General features: G+C 40.9%; 1 protein-coding gene across 1 annotated transcript in view; it reads right to left on the reverse strand.

Moving 5' to 3' along the window:
- The window catches only part of LOC115411693 (SCO-spondin-like), a 204,861-nt gene that overhangs the window by 84,054 nt on the left and 102,521 nt on the right, over positions 1–18,286 (reverse strand). The window contains 5 exon segments of the mRNA XM_030123908.1: positions 15,436–15,482; positions 15,600–15,752; positions 15,846–16,083; positions 17,127–17,261; positions 17,463–17,630. Coding sequence (XP_029979768.1) covers positions 15,436–15,482; positions 15,600–15,752; positions 15,846–16,083; positions 17,127–17,261; positions 17,463–17,630 — 741 coding nt within the window.

Here is an 18,286-nt window from a genome sequence, read left to right on the forward strand (position 1 = left end):
ACAAAGCGCCAAAAGATAATGATGGTGCATTCAAGGCACCTCAAAAACACAGGTGCAGAGTGAATAAACTATATAATAATCGATGTAACCATGGGTTTTACCGATGTAGACACACTAAGACAGATACATTGCGCATTTAGCTGGCAGTTCTATCCGATGCACACTGAAGCTACCGGTGCAGTCGCATCACAAACGCCTGTCACGGACCACCGATTCAAATTGGTGAATCTCTCCATCCTGACTGGACATCACAGCTTGGATTTTGGATAACTCACAGACCGGCCACAGTATGTCAGGGTGGATGGCTATATATCTGAGGTGGTGTCAAGCAGCACCGGGGTGCCCCAAGGAACTATATTGGTTCTGATGACTCTTCTATAGTGCATCAGCAACGTTGACAAGGAGGAGTACAGATGACTGGTGGAGTACTTTGTTGCATAGAGTAGTCGGAACCACCAACATCAGCAACACCAAGGAGGTGGTGGTGGACTTCATGAGAAACCAGGATCAACCTCCCCCAGTCACTATCCAGGGTGAGGAGGTGGAGATTGTGGTCTCATACAAGTACCTTGGGGTCCACATCAACAATAAAGTGGACTGGCCTGACAACACAGAAACTTTAAAGGAAAGGTCAGAGCAGGATGTTCTTTCTGAGGAGACTGAGGTCGTTTGGTGTCTGCAGTGAGCTCCTCAAAACCTTCTACCAGACCATGGTGGCCAGTGCACTATTCTCTGCTGTAGTGTGCTGGAGGACTGTTGAGGGCAACAGGCTCAACAAGCTGGTGAGGAAAGCCTGTACTATGGTGGGACTGGACCTGGACAGTCTGGATACGGTGGCTGAGAGGAGGGTGAAGGACAAAATTTGTGCAGTGCTGGACAATCCTTCTCACCCGCTGCATGATGAGCTATAGCTGATGGGCAGCTCATTCAGCCAGCAGATTATCCTACCCAGATGCAGGACTGGATGTTTCAGACGTTCCTCTGTTCCAACCACCATTAGACTGTACAACAGAAGTTTGATTTACATCCTGCTCTGAAGAGACTTTTGCATCTGTCAAAGTTGGTGACTTGCACACTTATCAAAGTCACCTATTGTACACTTGTTAACTTTATTTATTATTATTGTTACTATTTTTTGACATTTTTAGTCACTTTAACATCACTTTAACAAATTATCTTTTTTTCTATTGTATTTGATGCATAGTGTCTTGTGCTGCTGTACATTTGAATCTCCCTCTGGGGGGATCAATAAAGTATATCTTCTCTTATCTTTTGCCATGCCATGTTTTGCCGTACCGGCTCGACTCGACTTGACTCGACTCGGCTCGGCCTTTTTGCGTTTCCATTACAAAAAAGGACCTGGAATCTGGTACCCGGTACTAGTTTTTTGGTATCACCTCCGCCGAGGTTCCAAGCGATACTAAACCATGACATATAACACTGCAGACCACTGATTGGTCAGACAGTTTTCTCTGTGACCTGCCATTTTACAAAACACAGATGCGAAAGTGGACAGTAAATATAGCGGTACATTAATCCACATGATAACAGCCCAAAACTACACCACGGTCGGTCGAGGAGATTCAGTCTATGGTAGCTGACGTAAAAATTCAGATGAGACAACACGCAACGAGCGACTTTTCAGCAACTCTCTGAGCTGACAACACGGAAATAACGCACTGTATCGCTATGACGTCCAGGTACTGTAAAGTCAGTAGTATCCTGTGATGGAAATGGTCTCCAGGAATACCGAGTTGAGCCGAGCCGAGTCGAGCTGGTTCCACGTAGTGGAAACGCGGCATTATCTTTGAAGGTCACTAAAGGCAAAGACACACTATCCCGATTTTTGGCAGTCGGACGTCGTCGGGCAGTCTGACAAGGTCAGTGACATGAGTCTCTTTGGTGTGTTCTCTGCAATCGGCCATCATTAATGCTTTCACCAGTCTTTTTGGCTGATTCAACATGTGTAATTGGTCACTACCCATCATTCAGTCTGACCAATCTGATTGGTGGAGGGAAAGCCCTTGACTAGTGAATCAGTGAAGGGGAAGTTTACATGTGAATACAGCTATGCCAAGGTACTTCACACTATTATTGTCTTCTATAAAAGGCCATTCACTGCTCATATCGTATTTGAATGAGTGACAGTCAGTGTTGCCTATGGACTTCATTCATTCCATGAAATCAACACTGTTAGTATTGTTAGCAGAGTGTGATTTCTCTGTAGTGTTCCCCTTTCTTTTGTCTTCCAAAAGAAGGAGCCCGAGAGCTGACAACACCAGTATCTTCATATTACTAGCCATCCGTTCAACAAGTACAACAACAACAACCCTTCTTGACTACTCAACACGCTCTGTTGACAATAATGACTGACGACAGCCAGCTCTGTGTTTAGAGAGATGTTCTGTCATTTTTCAGTTTTACATCTCGCGCAAGCGCAGAAGGTACGCTGAAGCTGGTAGTCAATTTGGTGTGTTCCTCACACTTTTTTGACTGTCGGGGAGATGGAAGGATAGTCAGGCTACCTTTTCTGGTGATGATCAGCAGTCAGGTTGGTGTGTCTTTGCCTCAGCACTTGTTGATCTACTTTGGATTGTGTTACTATTAGACAGAGCTAAGGTGTCCATCCTGTTTCCAAACTGTATGACTAAACTAAACTTAGCTATACAGCTCCAGGCTGTAGGATCACATTAACTACTATTAGAATTCCTAAAGTAGAATCAGTGTGCACATTAAGTATATGTGAATACTATTTTTGTATTTATATGTATTATTGTTACAGTTAGTGTTACTGGTAGTGTTACTGGTGTATTACAGTTGTAGTGCTTTATTTTTTTTTTATCAATGTATTTTTATTAATTTTCAGTTTTTCAAACATACAAAAAGTAAGACAAACACTGAGACATATAACAGAGGAATAAGACACCACGAAAAAAAAAAAAAAGTTCCACTATGAAATTACCCAAACACTTTGTACACAGAACACATTAACCGGAGTTGAGGTGCATCGTCAGCCTGTCTACATAAGAAATAAAAGGACGCCATACCACATTAAACTTCCCCATTGATCTCTTCAGTGTGTATCTAATCTTTTCTATTTTAAGGAAAAACATGACATCACATATCCATCTGCCAAAGGAAGGGGGTTTGTCATTCTTCCAATTTAAAAAAATGAGTCTCCATGCTAAAAGGGAGGAGTAAGCGATACTATTTAATTGTAGCCTTTGTAGAGGGAGATCTTCTGACGGTATGCCAAAAAGTCCAATAAAACGGCAGGATCAGAAAATGGTCAGACCTGAAATTGTTAACTATGCTTCAAATATTGAAGACCAGAATGCAGTTAGACTTGAAAATGACCAAAAAAGGTGAAAGAGAGTAGCAGGCGCTTGTCTACACCTATTAAAAATAGGATTTACTCCTAGGTAAATTTTGGATAATTTAACTTTAGACATGTGAAGTCGGTGTACAATTTTAAACTGAAAAAGACTATGCATTGCGCAAATAGAAGTGGAGTGGATTCTTTGAAGTATGCTTCACCACTGATCATTCGTGGCAGCGACAGCATGGCAGACAAACCACCGGTGAGCTGAGAAGAGAGGATTAACCTCACCTTCAACCGGTTCGAACCACTATTCCATTGTTTTGTTGACCTAAGAATCAACTATTATGGCTGTATGTGTGGACTGCAAACTGGCCTGCTCACAGTTGAAGGATGATATTTCTCAGCTGAAATCGGAGCTCCGGAAAAGAGATGAGATGATCGGAGAGTTCGCTTCCGTAGCCGCTGCTCAGTCAAAGCATATCTCACATATGCAGGCATCCGCCCTGGCTGCTTCAACAGCCCGACTACCCTCCTTCTTGGTGTCCCAGATGGTGTCGGACTCTGCGACCACTCTCCCCTGGGTGTCCTCGATGAATGCCGGGGCCTTACTGGCACGCCCGGAGGGTCCGGCGGCAGAGGAGACTCAGTCCACTGGGCTTGAACCAGACACAGGGGCAATGAGCGCCATCGCCGCTGCACGGGAACCGGGCCACTACAACACTGCCGCTGACCAGCCCAGCGCCACCAATAGATCCGTGGGCTCAGGCCAGAGCCAGGCCGAAGGCTCTGCTTCACAGCTCCACACCGAACTCGGATGACCCATGGCCTCGGCCGTCCTGGACAGAGGTGGTACGCCGTGGCAAAAGAGGGATTCAGGCGGGAAGTCCCTTTTCCCACCCCTTGGTCTCTCCAACCGCTATGCTATCCTGCGGGATGCTGCTCCGATCCATCCCAACGAGGCTCCTCCATCCCTGATTCTTTCCGGCTTGGACCCATCAAAGTCAGTGGCTCCTCCTGGCGCTGTCGATACCTCACCACCTTCTGCCGCCGGGCTCCCTTCATCCCGAGCTTCTCCACCTGCCACCGCCGAGACTTCTCCACCTTCAGTGGTGGCTCCTCCACCTGCGGCCCCATCCGTGGCCTTGGCACCCCGCCCGCTCTCTCCACCCGGGACCATCGTCAATCCTGCAGCCTGTGCTGGTCGGTCTGCTCATCGATCCTCCACGGGCAGGGACCGCTGCAGGCTGGTGAAGGAGGCTGTCCTGAGGCATTCAGGGGAGCATCGCCGAGCCTCCGCCCCTGCGCACACCTGTCTGCCTATTCAGACTGGTCCAGACCCAGTGACGGCGGAGGGAATTGATCCCCCTTTGTCTGCTCCGGGCAGTCCGCCTCCACCCGCATATTCATCTCCACGACCCCTTTTCCCCCCAAACACATTAATTATCGGTGACTCCATAACCAGGAACATCAGCTTCTTTAATGCCGTCACCCACTGTCTTCCCGGTGCCACCATCCCCGTTGTCCTGGACAAACTCCTCTCCCTTTTGCCCTCACTGCCCAGTTCTATTCACAGAGTTGTGGTGCATGTGGGGATAAACGACATAACCGCCAGGAGTCGGAGTGTACCAAAAACAATTTTAACCTTCTCTTTGATGTTTTAAGGGACTGTGGAAAGACTGTTTTTATTTCTGGGCCAATACCAACTTTCGGTCGTGGAGCTGGTTGTTTTAGCAGACTCCTCCGCCTTCATACCTGGCTCCGGACCACCAGCAGGATGCACAACTTTGGTTTTATTGACAATTTTAACTTGTTCTGAGAGCGCCCCGCATTTTTAGCAGAGATGGTATCCATCCAAACAGACAAGGTACTCGAATGTTGACAAATAACCTTCAGTACACTTTGCAGCACCCACAGGACTGACTATTTACACAGGAAACCCCACCACCCTCCTTTCCTCCCTCAGTAACTATTCCACCCCCTGGCCCCTGGCACAGCTCCTCCCACCGACCCCTCCCAGTATCACACTCCCTCCAACCAGAAATTCTTAAATCAACACGATCGCCATCCCTCACCTCTGCACCCCACCCAAGACCCACACACTACATCACTTCCATCCGCTATCCCCACCATCATCTCAGATCGAAAACAAACCACACACCCACCATCACATCCTTCTGCCGCCAACTCAAAGAACCTGATTTTAGTACCTCGGCAACGTATTTTAGCATCCACACCATCTTTTACTCCTGTAAATTTTGGCCTTTTAAATATTAGATCTCTTAACAACAAATCCTTTTTATGTCATGATTTTATTTCTTTTAATAAATTAGACCTTTTTATAATCACTGAGACCTGGCTTTCTGAGGGTGACTGCAGCCCCCTCATCGAAGCAACCCCCCCCCCGATTTTACTTTCCTTCATCAACCCCGTCTGACAAGCAGGGGAGGGGGGGTTGCTGTTATTTTCAGAAAGGCTTTTAAATGCTCCCCCATCTCACAGAGTAATTTTACCACATTTGAACATCTTGGTTTTGCAATTGATTTTAAACACCCAGTTCTAATTTTAATTATCTACAGACCACCCAGGACAAACAATGTTTTTATCCAAGAGTTTGCTGAGCTACTATCTGGTTTTATTTCAAGGTTCGATAGGATTCTTATTTTAGGTGATTTTAACATACATGTGTGCTGCCCTGCTCAGCCTCTTGTCTCTGATTTTATGAATACACTGGAATCTTTTAATCTTACACAGATTATACAAGCACCCACACACTCAGAAGGTCACACACTTGACCTTGTAATTCATCTCGGTCTCAGTCCTGACAATCTCGAGTTTAAGAATATCTGTGTGTCGGACCATAAAGCAATTTTATTTAATGTCATCTTATCCAAACCACCTTTTAACCACAATACACCCCTTCGTCGTCGTGCTTTTAACTCCGTGTCCGCCAATCAGTTTTCAGAACTTTTTAATACTACTTTTTTTTAACTGCTTTTAATCCTAATTTTAACATAGAGGAGCTGGTATCCCATTTTAACCAAACCTGCCAGACTGTTCTGGACTCTGTTGCGCCATTCAGAATTAAAAAGTCCCAGAGTCCACCACAGCCCTGGCTAAATGAGTCCTCTGCTAAACTGAAAAGAGACTGTAGGAGAAAAGAAAGAAAATGGAAGAAAACAGGCCTACATGTCTTTTTAGAAATCTGGAAAATTTCCGCAAAAAACTATCAAAAAGCAGTTAAGGAAACTAGAGCGCATTTTGACTCAAACTTAATTTTAGCAAATCGTTCTAACCCCAGAATTTTATTTAAGGTCATAGATTCCATCATTACCCCTTCCTGCTATCATTTTATGGATGCCTCACAAGACATGTGTGAGGAATTTTTAAAATTCTTTTTTAATAAAATTAAGGGCATAAGGCAACGAATCACCCCCTCAGAGCGCGTTTTAGACACAGGTAGGGAAATTTTTAGCCATTTTAAAAATTTGGAACCGGTTTCACTGACATTTTTAACTGAAATAATTTTACATATGAAATCAGCTATGTGCAGCCTTGATGCCATTCCCACTAAATTTCTGAAAGAGGTTTTAGACACAGTTGGACCCAGTATTTTATCAATTATTAACAACTCCTTAATTCAAGGCAGCGTCCCCTGTTCTTTTAAACATGTGGTCCAACCCCTTTTAAAGAAACCAAACCTGGATCCCTCTGTTCTCAATAATTTTAGACCTATTTCTAAACTTCCGTTTTTATCCAAAGTTTTAGAGAAAATGGTTGCAATCCAGCTTTTAGCTTTTATGTCTCATAATAACCTCTTTGAGAAATTTCAGTCTGGTTTTAGACCTTTACATAGCACAGAAACAGCCCTCCTCAAGGTCACCAATGATCTTCTTTTAGCAGCTGACACAGGAGAGAGCGCTATTTTAATTCTTTTAGATCTCAGTGCCGCCTTTGACACTGTGGATCATGATATTTTAATTGAACGTCTTAGAACCTGGGTCGGCATCAGGGACACTGCTCTGAGCTGGTTTTATTCTTATCTTTTAGATAGAACCTTTGCAGTCACCATAGGCAACCACACATCTACCAAAACCCAGATTGCCTATGAACCGCAGGGTTCAGTTTTAGGTCCAATTTTATTTTCTATTTATATGCTCCCACTTGGCGAGATTTTTAAGCATCACAACATTTCCTTTCATTGCTACGCGGACGACACGCAGATATACCTGCCCCTTAGACCGGATGACCCGAGAAGCCTAGCTGCTGTGTCTGACTGCCTTAATGATGTAAACCGTTGGATGGCCCAGAACTTCCTGCAATTAAACAACTCTAAATCAGAAGTCATACTGTTCGGTCCACCAAACTCCACCACTGCCATAAAAAACTGCCTCGGTCCTCTATCCTCAAATATTACACCAACTGCCAGAAATCTTTGAGTAATATTTGATTCAGACCTCACATTCGAATGAATGAATGAATGTTTATTTCAGTTAAGTACAAAACACATACATATTAAAAAAAAACAAACAAACAGAAAAATTAACACAATTGGTAACTGAAAAAGGAAGAAGCTGAAGCCAGAGGCTTATTTCTGCTTCTCCTATTCCCATCCTTATTCCAAGTCCACACCTGAAGTTGCAGCAGATTAGAACTTAAACACAAATTATTCTACATTCGGTTTTATAAGTCATTTTGAAATCATATTACTTTCATAGCCCTTGAGAATTTGACAAATTAAAGCCTTTTTGAAACTCGACAGTGAGCTACACAATTTCACTTCATCCTTCAATTCGTTCCATAATTTGACACCAGTAACAGAAACACAGTGATATTTAACGTTTGTTCTTACTTTACATGTTTCCAACACAAACATCCCTCTTAAATTATAATTTCCTTCTCTTAACTTAAAGATTTTCTGAATACAAACAGGAAGACTTTTACTTTTAGCATGAAACATAAATTCCATTCTTTTTAAATATACAATATCAAAAAATTTTAGTAAACCAGATTCTACAAAAAGTGGATTACTTGATTGAAGATAACCCGCTTTGTTTATGACTCTGATAGCTTTTTTTTTTTAGTTTAATTATCGGGTCTATATTAGTTTTATACACATTGCCCCATATTTCCACACAGTATGACATATATGGCATTACAAGTGAACAATACAATATATGCAAACATTTTTTGTTTAACAAGTCTCAAGTTTTATAAAGAATCGCAACAGCCTTGGACATTTTACGTTTGATATATTCTATTTGTGGTTTCCAACAGAGTTTATGGTCAATAATCACTCCCAAAAATTTTGTTTCATACACCCTTTCAATTTCAATTCCATTAATTTTCAGTTTTATATCATAATTTCCCCTAGCACCACCAAAAACCATAAATTTTGTTTTATCGTCATTAAGTGATAACTTATTTACGTCAAACCATTTTTTTTAACTTGACCAATTCCTTTTCCACAGTTTCTAGTATTTGTTTCATATTTGCTCCCGAATAAAGCAAATTAGTATCATCTGCAAATATTGTAAATTTTAACTCACTAGATGCCATAAAAATATCATTTAGATAGAGTATAAATAACTTAGGTCCCAGAACTGAACCTTGTGGGACCCCACATGTTACTTTTCTAAGTTGTGAATTTGTATTTCCAATTGTTATATATTGAAACCTATTTTGTAAATAACTTTTTAACCAGTTTTGTGCCACACCTCTTATACCATACATTTCACATTTCCGGAGTAATATTGAGTGATCAGTTGTGTCAAATGCTTTCCGTAAGTCAGTAAAAACACCAACAGTATGCTGTTTCTGATCCACCGCTGTTGCTATATTTTCTGCAAATTCCATTACTGCTCGAGATGTTGATCGATTTATCCTAAATCCGTACTGATAATCATTTAGTATCCCATATTTATCAACGTAGTCATCCAACCTTTTCACAAACAGTTTCTCAAGAATTTTGGAAAATTGTGGTAACAATTGTGGTAACATTCCAACCTCACATCAATAAAGTTATCCAGTCCTGTTTCTTACATCTACAAAGCATTTCAAAAATCAAACCAATAGTCCCACACTCCGACCTGGAAACAGTTATACATTCATTCATATTCACAAGACTTGACTACTGTAACTCCCTTCTGTCCGGCATCAATCAGAAATCACTGTCCCGCTTCAAACTGGTCCAGAGCACAGCAGCTAGGCTTCTCACTGGTTTTAACAGGCGACATCATATAACCCCTATCCTGGCATCCCTCCATTGGCTCCTTGTGTGTTTTAGAATTGATTTTAAGATTTTACTGATTACTTTTAAAGCCTGAATGGGTCTGGCCCCAAGTTATATAGATGACATGTTAGTTACCTACGAGCCAGCATGCAGCCTTAGATCCTCGGGCAGAGGGCTCCTGGCTGTTCCAAAGTCGAGGCTTAAATCTAAGGGTGACCGGGCCTTTTCCATCAGGGCCCCTCGACTTTGGAATGGCCTGCCTGAGGAGATAAGGCTTGTGGAATCGGTAGCATCTTTTAAATCACTTCTTAAAACACACTTTTATAGACTTGCTTTTATGTGATGTTTGTCCCTTTTAATTTTAATTTTAAATTTTAAAATTTTTAACATTTGAATCTTATCCTGTTTGATTGTTGGTTTATATTCTCATACATGATGTTGTTTTACCTCACGCCTTTATTTTTGCATTGATTTAACAGCATCATGTTACGTTATCCCTGCCCTCTTTATTCTGATTCAATTAATTTATTTGAAGTGTCATGTTTCTGCATTGTGATACACATCTCTCCTATTTTGTTGCTTCTGTTTTAGTGTTTTTACTTACATCTTGTATCCTGCTGTTGTGCCCTTTACTTGTTTGGCAGAAGCACTTTGTAAACTTTGTTTTTAAAAGGTGCTATATAAATAAAGCTATTATTATTATTATTATTATTATTATTATTAGTAGTAGTAGTAGTAGTAGTAGTAGTAGTAGTAGTAGTAATATTTGTGCCCATATCCTTCTCCCAGTTTTCTTTTGTTATTGTCAAAGACGAACATTCCATGTCGAATATATTTGTGTAGAGTTTTGATATGGTTCCCCTGATCTCAGGCTGAATTTCTAGGATTGAATCAAGAGATGATGTCTGAGGTAGAGAAGGAAATTGATTAAAGTGATTCTGTATAAAACGTCTGACTTGTAGGTATATGAAAAAAATTTGAGCTGGTAGAGCAAACTCCTGTCTAACCTGATCAAATGACATACAGATGTCATCCTTATACAACATACTAATATTTAACACTCCATTTTTAATCCACTGTGTGAATACATTATCTAAGAGAGAGGCTGGGAATAGATGGTTGGCCATGACAGGAGTGTAAATGGACATGGAATCTAGTCCATAGTGTTTACGAAACTGAGACCAGACCATTAGGGAGTGGAGAACTACCGGATTTTGGCAGGTCTGGGGTGTATGCAAAGGAATAGAAGAACACAAAAGAGCCGAAAGTGAGATTGGGCTGCAAGTACTAGATTCAATTTGTAGCCAGCCTGGAAGATCTATAGAGGATGGTGTGTCCCAACACCAATATAGTAAACATTTGACATTAGCAGCCAAATAATAGATCTGAAAATTTGGTAAAGCCATTCCACCATATATTTTAGGTCTTTGTAAAAACAGCTTCCTGATCCTAGGCATTTTATTATTCCAAATAAAAGATGAAATAACACCATCAAGTTTTGTAAAGAATGTTTTGGTAAGAAAACATGGAATACACTGAAATAAAAATAAGAACTTAGGAAGGATGTTCATTGTTACTATAATAATTTGTCCAGCTAATGATAAAGGCAATGTGGACCATCGGGCAAGATCCCTTTGGGTATGCTCTAGAAGTGGAGTGAAATTTGCCTTCACAATGTGAGAATGGAACTTTGTAACAGATACGCCGAGATAATTTAGTCCATTATTGGTCACTTTAAATGGTCAAGAATGAATTGAGATCTGACGGGCAACCATATTAATGGGTAGGAGCTTGCTCTTGTCAAGGTTGAGTTTATACCCAGAAAAACTACCAAAAACTTTGAGGGTAGAAAGAATATGTGGAATAGATGTGAGAGGATCAGATATATAAATAAGGACGTCGTCCGCGTATAAAGACATTTTGTGCTCCTTGTCTGATCTGAAGATCCCCTTGATATCAGTATGATACCTAATAGTGGCTGCAAGGGGTTCCATTACCAATGCAAAAAGTAATGGAGATAAGGGGCGAACCTGTCTAGTCCCATGCTGCAGAGGGAAATATGATGAATAAGTATCATTAGTCCTAACTGAAGCCAGAGGGGAAGTGTACAACAATTTTACCCCTGAAACAAAAGCATTTCCAAAACTAAACTGCTTAAGAACATAAAGCAAATAACTCCACTCCACACGATCAAAGGCTTTCTCAGCATCCAAAGATAAACGTACCTCTGTACACTGAGATGAAGATGATATGTAAAGGATATTAAATACACACCTGATATTAGAAAACAACTGCCTATTTTTGATGAATCCAGTTTGGTCAAATGATACTATGGAGGGCAAAACAGATTCAAGACGGAGAGCCAACACTTTAGCCAATATCTTAACATCAACATTAAGGAGACTTATTGGACGGTAGGAGGAACAATTATGGGGATCCTTGCCCTTTTTCAGAAGTATGGATATAGATGCCTGGCGTAGAGTTGGGGGTAGGGATTGGCCTTTTAAACTGTCATCGAATACATCTTTGAGCAAAGGACTCAATTTTGCTGTAAACTTTTTATAAAATTCTGTAGAAAAGCCATCTGGGCCTGGACATTCCCCACTCTGCATGCATGTGACAGCTTTATTAATTTCACTTAAGGAGATAGGGCTATCTAGAGATTGTCTTACATTCTCATCCACTGTAGGTATATCCAGACCTGCAAAAAACTTAGCCATTAGTTTCAGATCGGAAGGGTGTTCAGATGTAAATTAGAATAGAAATCCTTGAACTCCTTATTGATATCTAAAGGATCTGATAATGATCCCTTCTCAGATTCAGTTTGCTCAATTACATGTGTAGTGGATAGCTGTCTCAGACTGCAAGCAAGAGCTTTACTTGGTTTCTCCCTGTATTCATATAACATATGTCTATTTTTTAATAAAGCCCGTTCTGCCTGTCCAGTTCAAAGCATGTCAAATTCAACCTGATGCATCATTCACTGTATATATAGCTCTGGGGTTGGGGAAGAAGCATAGGCTTTAGCTACACCAGAGATGAGTTGTGAAAGTTTTGTCTGCCTGGCCATTTGCGCTTTATGGACCAGTGCATTGTAGGAAATCATCTGCCCCCTCAGGTAAGCTTTAAGAGCCTCCCAAAGCAAGGGAGGGGAGGTGTTTTTGTTTACATTAGCTTCTAAAAATAAATCTATTTGCACATTAACAAAGGTGATAAAAGATTCATCTGACAGAAGAAGTGGATTGAGTCTCCATCTAAATCTGCCTGGTCTATGGTTGGGGAAGGTTAAAACCAGTGTAACAGGGGCATGATCAGATATTACTATACTATTGTAATCACATTCTTTTACCAAGGGGAGCAGGGACTTATGTATAAAGAAATAATCTATGCATGAGTAGGTGTGATGAACAGGTGAAAAAAAAGAATATTCCTTCTTAATAGGATACAGGAATCTCCATGGGTCAGACATCTCACAGGACTGCAGGAAATTCTCTATGCATTGGGCTGTTTTTGAGTTACTAATTGGGCAATTTGAGGATCTATCTAAAATGGGATTAATTACACAATTACAGTCACAAGGTAGAATAAATTGATGGGTATCTAAGTATGGTATGGTTGACAGGAAACTGTTCATGAACTTAAAATCATCCCAATTTGGAGCATATACACAGGCTAATATCACAGGCAAACTATAGAGTTTACCCACTACAATAACAAAACATCCATTAGGGTCTGATATGGTTTCAGATGCTGAAAATGATACTGAGTTGTTAGTCAAAATTCCAGCTCCCCTGGCCCGGCTCTGAAAAGTTGAATGGAACACTTGTCCAACCCAACCTCTCTTTAGACTGTTATGGTGTGACCTGCGCATGTGTGTCTCAGTTAGAAATGCTATCTCCGTTTTTAAGACCTTAAGATGAGCAAGGACCTTGATGTGTTTAATAGGATGATTCAGGCCTTTCACATTCCAGCTGGTAAATTTCACTGACTGCCCATTCCTCCTAGAAGGGGTATTTGAATTAGCCATAATCTGAAATAATGATAGTACTGAACAGACACAATCTGAATTGTGACAGATGAATTCTGAGACTCTGGCAGATGTTATGTTTGAGACAAACTGCAATTCACAGTTGTCGTACTTTATAGCAGAACATGGCGGCACCTCTCTTATTTGTTATTGTACTGTGAGGTTATAGGTCACTTTACCTTTTTCCAGTTCAGTTTCATGGACATGGACCCCACATGTGCACCACTGTGCTCTACAACTAAAGTAACAAGTGGTACAGGTATTACATACTAATCTACATTCATGTATGATTTAGACTTACTGCTGTGGAGACCTTGTGGAGGCACTGTATGGTTTCTAAATGTAATAAACCAAGTACCAGTGGAAATCTGCAAGTCTTTGCTGTTCTCTCACCTGTCTCACAGCACATGTTAATAACAATAGCTAGCTCACACCGCCTGACCACCACTTCACATTACAGTGTCCATTATATAGAACTGCATCTAAAGGTTCAACATGAAAAATGTATGCACGTTGTGATCTTAGTGAAGTTTGAGTTCAAGTCCATGATGTGCTGGCGGCTACTTCTTGACATTAGTTGGCTCCTTTTCTAAGTAAATGGTAGGTATTGTTGCACAATGTTACTGCTGTACAAGAGCAGAAGACAGACACTAAAAAACTAAAAATGAGGACTCAGAAATCAGTGTATAGGCTGTTACAATCGATGTAGGCAACTGAGACAGCTATCAGGTTACAAATGTCAACAAACAGAACCCACAAGAAAGAAACTAAAAGAAACACAAAAAAATCCTAATAAAAAACAAAAAAATACTCATGCATGTACAGGTACTGCAAAAATAAACCTGTTTTTTATGTCTAAGCTTAAAAACATGACTGCATTGTGAAGAAGCACATCAGTGCTGGAGTTATTGGCATTCTTACAAATGTTAAAATTTCATGAATTGTAAATTATACACTACATCTGCTGTTTGTGGTCATTCCAAATATTGCAAAGGTAATGCAAGATTCTTCTCTACTTCTCAATGGTGAGTGGTCCATCAGTATTCATTTTTAGACATTGATTGACTTATGTTGATTAATACTCACCATTTACAGGAGGTCAGAGTATTTCTGAGTAACTTTGGACATCATAGTTTTGAATTCTGATGCAACTGGACCTGTGCTTTTGACAACCATACCAGAACCACCAGACAGCTATCTTTCCCTTATGTGTCCCACTCAGGGACTCATCTTTCTTTCTTGCCGTTGCTTTGGTCTTCTGGCAGTGGGCACCACCAACAACAGCTTGAATTTATACAGAATGGGACAAACATTTTTCTCTGGCTTGGGGAGATAACTGAGGATCCTGTTGCCTCATACACCCTCACCACCCACACTTTCCCCCTCTCGACTCAGTGCATATGTATTTTCTCATTTTTCAAAATTATGCAGTGGGTGAAATCAGGCTCTGAGAGGGTGTCACTGCCCCAACTTCCTTTTCCCTGTCTCTCTAGTTGCTCTGCCTCCAGGTTCTATAGGTGCTGGGTCTCCAGAAATTACCAGGGGCGGGCCTATAAAACCTGGAAGGCTTTCAGCTTCTCACTCTCTCTCCCCTTCCTCATTTAGACTGTGTTGCCACGCTGCCTAGACCTATTGATCCTTTGCTTCTCTGTGTTTGGTTTGCACCTGGCCAGGTATGGTGACTAGTTTTGGTTGTCTGTTTGGGGTAATATTATTTTTGATCTTTTGATAATTTACAATAAAGTTTGATTCCTTTTTTTTTTGTTGTGGTCTTGAGCCAGGCCACGACAGTGGGGATGAAGTTACAATTTAAGGCTTAGTGCAAGTACTCTGTCACAATCAAATGACATGGCCTACCTTGGCAGTCAATGTCTTGGCAGTAATGTCCCTCTGGAGTGCATGTGCTAGAGGGCAAAATGAATGAGAGTGTATGAAAGACAGTTGTGTGAGTGTGTAACACATTAAATATTCATTTAAAGTCCAAATTATTGTTTTAATCAGTTTGTGTGCATTAGTCTCACCATTGTTTACACTCTCCCTGCAGCCAAGTGTCTCCCACAGTGAGCTCCTGGTCACTATGGAGACATAGAGGTGGGCAGGGTCTTGGGTTGCAGGATTTATGCTGGACTTCCTCGAACTGGCAGTCTGCTCCTTCAGTATCTGGGATCAGAGATCTGACTCACAACAGTCAAAGAAGAATTGTCATCAGCTCTGTTATCACACTGCTTTAGAACTCGTCATGAAATTTGCAGGTGTCTTTTCGTCACCTATATCTAGTCCTCTGGCCCTGCCCACATGAAGTGCTGCATGGAGCCCAGCTGGACCAGGAGCTCCAGATACAGGTAGCCTGGCAGCTGTGATTGGTGCAGAAGAGCTGTCCATCAGAGCAGCTGCAGTTGTTACAGTCCACTTGATGTGAGCTGCCAGCAGCCCAAATGTGTCCCAATGAGTCCACACAGTCACACTGCCACAGCTGCACACACACACCGTCCTGCTGGAGCTGACCTACACACAAACAATTAGGGTTTCTGCAGGTTTCAACAAGTTAAATTCAAGACTTTTATGACCTTTTCAATTGTAATTTGAGACCTGTTTCACATCCATACTGGCCAAAAGTATTATTACAAATGATATGAAGGAAAATAGATTACAAGGCAGTCATTTTGCAGATTCTTTTTTACAGGAGCTTCAAGGAATATAAAATCGAGTGCGATTTTTCAACCAAGAACAGCAACTATGCCACAAATTTATCATAGAATGAAAGAGAAGATAAGTCCTGAGACTGAGAGAGATAAACCTTGTTTTCTAGACAGCTGACTGTTAAAGAATCAGCAACACAATTTAGTTACATGCCCTCACTCAAGCACAGAGAAATTTTTTAAAGCCTATCCATATTTATAAGAGTAAGACATGTATACCAGACAACTGGCACGATGTCTGCTAATTTAAAAAGTGATTGTACATTTAAGTGGGTTTTTTATCAAGGGAATATTTTTCATTGTAACCTCGGACTACATCAGAGTGACACAGCAGCAGACTCAATATTTTCTAACAGAAAACTCAACAGTGGCACAGGCACTCTTAGCAGAATAACAGCATATTGTAAAGCAATCTGTCATATCTACCTCATTCATATGGTTTAACATAATACAGCGCTGTGTGTTCCTGTTGCAGTTCATTTGTGCTAGTGGCAAGTGGCACTTGGCTTGCTTTATTTAAATCAGTATGGCCCTGTGGGAAAGAAAAAGAAATACTGCCCTTGCATTTTTTAAGAATTAAAATTCCAATTGTAGGTGCATTTGTAACAAAATCACAGGCCAACACAACACACACTTCAGTGTCTGCATGGTTGTAAAATGGTGACAACATATCTCCTTGTAATTTGGTACACATGTATACACAGATAAACACACATACAGTACTCAGTGCTTATCTGTTGTATACCAGCACCCACATAACCTTTAGGAAAGAATCAATCAGCCCTGCATTAAAGCACACACACAGTGTTATCAGTTAATAAAATGATTCAGCAGCAGCAGCCTCAGTACCTTTAGGGCAGTGACAGCCAGGCTGACATTCGCTGTTGCCCTGGCACTCAATGCCTTGCTGGAGGTCTGTGCATCGCTGGGGGCACTGGTTGGCACACAGGTCGAACTCCTGGCCCAGTGGGCACCCTTTCTCATCTGACAACACACAAACAGAAGGTCATTAATTTTCTCATAACGCTGCAGGCAATTTTACCACATAGAATGCTGATCACAAATTATGTTGATTACTTGAGCAAAAAAACCCTCCTAAGAACATCTATATGCTGACTTAATGACCACTCATGCACATGATAAACTGTACTATACTTAAAAAAAACCCACAGCATTCTGTCTCACCACAGGGTTTAGTGTTGCAGGGTTTGACCTGGTTCTTCTCTCCTTCACATTTCTTGCCTCCATTCTTGGGTGGGGGGCTGGAGCAGGAGCGTGTGCGTATGGAGCGGCCACCACCACACTGCTTATCACAGCGTGACCATGGACTCCACCGGGACCAACCTCCATCCACTGAAAGATACACACACACAGAAGCATAAGAATACAAATGGTCCAAATCCAAATCCTAAAATAAAGCAGCATTGCCTCATGTAAGGAGGGGTACTATATTGAAAATATAAAAAAATATTTCATACACTGTAACTAATACATTTCATATCTATTCTGAACTACTCTACTGTTATGGTAATTATTCTATAAAATCAGTTTTAGCAAATGTTTAGTCTTACTTTTTGGTTCCTTGGCCTTTTATTCACCCAAAATAGTTTCATAACATCCGTAATATAAACTTAGTCATCACAGTGAAGTTCAACTTTAGTTATCACTTTTACATAAAATAGCTTTATGCCATCTTTACACTCAAAGCAGTTTTGCAACATAAGGAATAAACCGACTGATAACATCTTTGAACTGTATATGCAATTCTATTGTTCCACACTTAATAACAGCACAATCCAAACTTTCCTACACCACTAATATTAATTTTAAATGAGCCTTGTGCTAATGTTTTAGGGTATTTTACAAAGAGTCTTGCATCATGAGCAATTTATAGCACTAATGTTGCTAATTATAAGTCAGAAGTCAGGACTGAAGCTGTTCACTTAGTTTAAGTGTAACCTGCAGCAGTTTTTGTAATGTGTTGTTTTTTTCTGCCACTGTCAATTTAA

This window comes from Sphaeramia orbicularis, chromosome 20 (genome assembly GCF_902148855.1).
Source record: "Sphaeramia orbicularis chromosome 20, fSphaOr1.1, whole genome shotgun sequence".
NCBI lineage: Eukaryota > Metazoa > Chordata > Actinopteri > Kurtiformes > Apogonidae > Sphaeramia > Sphaeramia orbicularis.